This window comes from Chaetura pelagica, unplaced genomic scaffold (assembly GCF_000747805.2).
Source record: "Chaetura pelagica isolate M959 unplaced genomic scaffold, ChaPel_1.0 scaffold344, whole genome shotgun sequence".
Classification (NCBI taxonomy): domain Eukaryota; kingdom Metazoa; phylum Chordata; class Aves; order Apodiformes; family Apodidae; genus Chaetura; species Chaetura pelagica.
The window spans coordinates 6,402,135-6,406,861 of NW_009953098.1; the positions used below are offsets into that span (position 1 = coordinate 6,402,135).

The 4,727-nt window shown below is 38.1% G+C and overlaps 1 protein-coding gene across 1 annotated transcript in view; it reads right to left on the minus strand.

Annotated features, from left to right (window-relative positions):
* Positions 1-4,727, minus strand: part of TENM1 (teneurin transmembrane protein 1) — a 227,434-nt gene that overhangs the window by 18,001 nt on the left and 204,706 nt on the right. The window contains 1 exon segment of the mRNA XM_009997127.1: positions 4,332-4,727. This exon segment is cut by the window's right edge and continues 9 nt beyond it. Coding sequence (XP_009995429.1) covers positions 4,332-4,727 — 396 coding nt within the window.

Consider the following 4,727-nt stretch of genomic DNA (forward strand, 5'->3'; position numbering starts at 1 on the left):
ATTCTCATCACAAGTAACAGCACCAGAATCTTGATCACCACATTTTAGTTCACCTAAATTTCTTCAGTGCTGAAAAAATTATTTCGTTTAAGGTACTTCATGTGAATTGGGCCTTATTATGAAAAAGTCAATAATTAATTCATAAACTCTGAAGCATTGTTTCTAAAGAGTCTTTTCAGTTCTGCAGGTATATTTGCTCTTTCTGATGGTTCACGTGGAGAACAATACACAACTTTGTTTGGTATTGTTTCATATTAATGACTTCCATCTTAAAAATCTTACTGATGCTAACACATTCCTCACTGACACTGCAGAGGTATTTGCATGAGTAAAGCCAACTCATGTTCATAAAATAGAAGCCCATTTGTGCAGGTAGAAAAGCATAATTAAGTTTTCATGTTTTATTAACTGTCTCCCCTCATTCACAAAACATATTCTCAGGTGGTTTATCAAGCAGCAAAACTCCGCTGCTTTCAGTGGAGCTATTCCAATTCACACCAGCAGATGATCTGGCTATGTCCTTCACTTCCATGTGCGGGCATAACTTCCCTAGCATCTTTATTTCCCCCTAACTAGTTAGACAAAGTCTGTATACCACAAACAGTGTTGGTGAAAAAAAATAAGATTTTTTTTCTCTTCCCTCTGATACAAAGAAGAAAGACACAGCAGCTGTTCTTCTCAAATGAAACGCTGGAGAATGAAGTAGTGACCATCTTGTGTTTTTTGACAAATAAATTAATCAAATGTTAAATACAACATAATCTGTCTCTCTTTCACCTCCTACTGCCCTCACATACATCACACGACTTATTTACATCCCATCCTCATGCCCATTCTCTGCAAATTGACTGGGTGCCACACCCAGTGATTAAAAATGACTCAGATCGCTACTTTTAATCATTAGAAAACTCCATGAACACTGGGCACTTACATTTCATTTACTGCTTGATCAGATATGACAGTTTGCTAAGTTATTTGGATTTTCTACTGAACCGTAGAAAAACCCCCAAATCATGCATTTTTACTGCATAAATGTAGCTAGTTTATTGCAATGTACTTGGGTGCAAGACTCAGGATTCATCTCTGCTAAGGATCCGGATCCAGTTTTGCTGCTGATAGTGCTGATGATCAGAGACAAAACTCACTGTGTAGCTGAGAAGAGGATAAACTGTTACCGGATGGCTGCCCAGGTACAGCAGTGAATTACAATGAGACTAGAGGACACAGCCTCTCACTCATGTAGATGGTTCCACTGACTTCAAGGAGAACATGCAGATTAGTGTCTCAGTAATGATTCCACACTGTGACCATCTAAAGTTGTTTTTTTTTTGTTTTTTTTTTTTTAATTCCAGATTGCTCCAAGAAACCCAGCCCTCCGAGAACAGGTTCTGCCACCTTTCACATGATAAATAGTAGCACACTGGGACTCAATTCCTGCAAAGCAATGTCCTACCCATACTAATAGGGGCAGAATAATGACACATTTCTTAATTTTAATTTGGGGCCCACTTAAGCCACTGTTAATCATGTTGGTGACCATTTAATCATGCAAATAATTGCATTGATTTCAGTACTCACATGAGGAAGTGCTCACCAATATTTGAAATGCACACTTGGGGATAAAGTTTCACCATCCATTTGCATTTCTATGTGTAGCACGGTTAAGAATTATATAATTTCAAAGGGAAAGCAGTCTAATTATTTTTTTCAGAGAGAGTTGTTTCTTGCAGGTATTTTCTTGCCCTTGATCTAATTGAGGCCCAGTGATTTCCCCTCCCCTTTTACAGTTTTAATGATACAATATTAAAAAAATCTAGATGACTGAAAATTGTACATTAGCTATAATTTTATGCAAGAGCTCTTTCAGTACTTCCATTCCATCAGATTAGAGTAGATGGATGACAAGTACTTTTGTAGGTGGTTTTCTAGCTCTTAATAATTTACCTCTGCTAGTGAATCTGACATACAGGTAGATGTTCTGAACAGTTCATTATCTTTGCTCATATTCCAGAGTAAGTGTGATATGTGTTGTTAAACAAACTCATCCCTATTTCAGCTTGACAGAGGCATGGGTTGAACTTTTGGATGTGAATGCAAATCTAGCTTAAACAGAGAAGACGATTGCAAGCAATTTGAAAGGTGCTCATACAATAATTCTCTTAGCTCCAACATTATGTTCATATGGGACTTGGAAGAAATTCACATATAAGTCACCCTCTAAAAGAAAAATCTAATTTTCAAACTGAAATCAGGTGTCAGTTCTGAATGTGACCTGTCTGGAAAATAATGTCTGGTTAAGGGATAACTAAGGACCATCATGCCCCATGACCTGCTCATGGCAGAAGGTGAGCAGCACTTCCTGAAAGCACATCTACTCAGCACAGCACTGATTACAGTCAACTGCTCCTCTGGCTGCAGCAGCTTGGGTGACATTCTGTGACTTTCAGGAATTTGCAATAGATTATGAAGATGACTTAAAATATTGGACTGCACAAAAATATTAATGGCATGGTTTCACGAGTTAATTCTGCTATTGTTTTTGTAATGTTAATGTGTAATTCTGTTAATTTCTACTGACTAATCTAGACTGGCAGAAGTATGTGGTCATGCAAAGACTGGGCAACCAAAGCATCAGTGAGTACAGTGTTACTCAGCCTGTAGTTAAAGCTGGGAAAGTATGAAAGACTCCTTAATTTATCAACATGTCTTTGTGTTTATATACATGACATTAATACTTCTAAGGCACAGGTATCTCTTTGTGAAGAAATCTGTACTACATCTTACTGTGCTTGAGTGATACTTCAACAAACTTGCCAGAAGACAACAGGCACAAGCAATAATTGTGTTTACATTCAATGAATATGGGACAAAGTAAGAATCTCAGGATTGAGAAGCACATGACTACAAATAACCTGCTCTAACAATCAAGGTCCTGCAACAATGCATGGTGTTCAGCATTTTAAGAAGCAACAGGCATGACTCAGAGCAACTGCAAAAGCTTTTTGAAAGTGTCATTGCCCCACGGTCTGAATTGATTCCATTCTCAAATAGGGATTTAAACGGATCACTCTCAGTGTTAAAACTATTACAAAGAAGCATGTATTTTAGGTCAGTCCTGTTTATAAAAGGTAACACTCAGATCAGTGTTTAGACAGCACCAAGAGCTTGTCTTGTTGCAAGATAATTTAAATGTGTATCAGTAGACGTCTAATAATGACAACTGAACCAGGAAGGCCCTGTATGGTTTTGTTTTCCTGCATATTGTCAAAATTCACCCTATATAATGGTTTATACTTTCATCCCCCCTACCAATTTAGTCTTTGGAAGAATAATAGAGGGCGGGATGGACAAATATCCTTTTGAATAAAAAATTCCACACACTAGGCAACAGTTTTCTCTGCTTTTATTCTACTAATTTAAGAAAATAGAATTCTAAAAATCTGTAATGATGATGACTCAACTTCCTCTCCAGGTGACTCTTGCAGTAACTGAATTCTCCTCAATGTGCTTTCTGTTCGTATCTCACCTGGATGGCTTTTCATTTTAGTTTTTGACCATGAACTCCTATGCTCCACAGAGAGCAGGCATTATTATCCTCCTTGAAGAGGCTGAACTACTACTGAAATGCTAATGTTGAATTTCCATCCATCACTTGTCACATTCTCAAACAGGGATTATGACAATTAATTACAAATAATGAGAAAACCTGATGTATCACACCTCTTTATAAATGAAAAATTAACTCGCTCTTGTGTTGTTCTCTCTCTGGGATGATTGGGATGTTCTGACTACATCTTTAACTGTCTTGTCTTGTTTTTTAGAAGTCCTGTCAAAAAAAAAATTCCTGCTTCCCTTACATATAGACTTTTGCTATTACTTTTCCTTTTGTTATTTTATATCCTATTCTTCTGCTGATAGAGACGAGTCCACTCTTGTCTTTGAATATTCCTTCCACTGAGATTCTCAGTTTCCTTTGCAACACCCCCTTCTCACGTCTTGCCTCTACTGTTTTGGTTAAAAAAAAAAAAGTCCACGATCATATTTTCATTTGGAGAAACAGATTCACAATAATGAAGTGCAAATGAAGTATGACTTCAGGCACTTTTTGCTATGCTTAATGAGCACTATGTACAGAGCTTTTTACATATGACAGGCTTTGGCACTGCAGAAACAGTAGTTTCATTGTAAAAGCTTGTGCTACAGCACTACTTGTCCTTTCTCATGCAGTGTTAGTAGCAGAGTGGGTTTTTTTAAATTACTAGAACTGACTAAAAATATTTCAATGTTGATTTAAAACTCCTTACATCAAGCATTTAATGTCATGTACTTACTCATACACAGTTGTCCATCCGTTTTCATCACTTTTAGTTGCTAAAAGCCCTGTGTTTCCAGGATATGTCATCAAAGCCAAGTTGTAGCCTTGGGCATAAACTCTTTTGAGAACCCCATTGCTGCTTATTGTCAGCCAGTACACTTGGCCTCCTGGCACCACGACCCACAGGGGCAGCCCACTGGTGTCTCTGCGGATGTGAACCGAATTCCCATTGCTGCTGGTGATGGTGCCAATGTCCCCTTCCCCGCTGTAGGTGAAGTTGTAAATGTAGTCCCTTGTTATGAGGTTCAGTGTGTGCACGTGGGTGCCATTGATGGTGAACTGATAGAGCTCTTGGTCTGCTGGTGAAGCAATCTCATACATGTTGGTGTCTCTGAGGTGAGCCTTGTTCCTG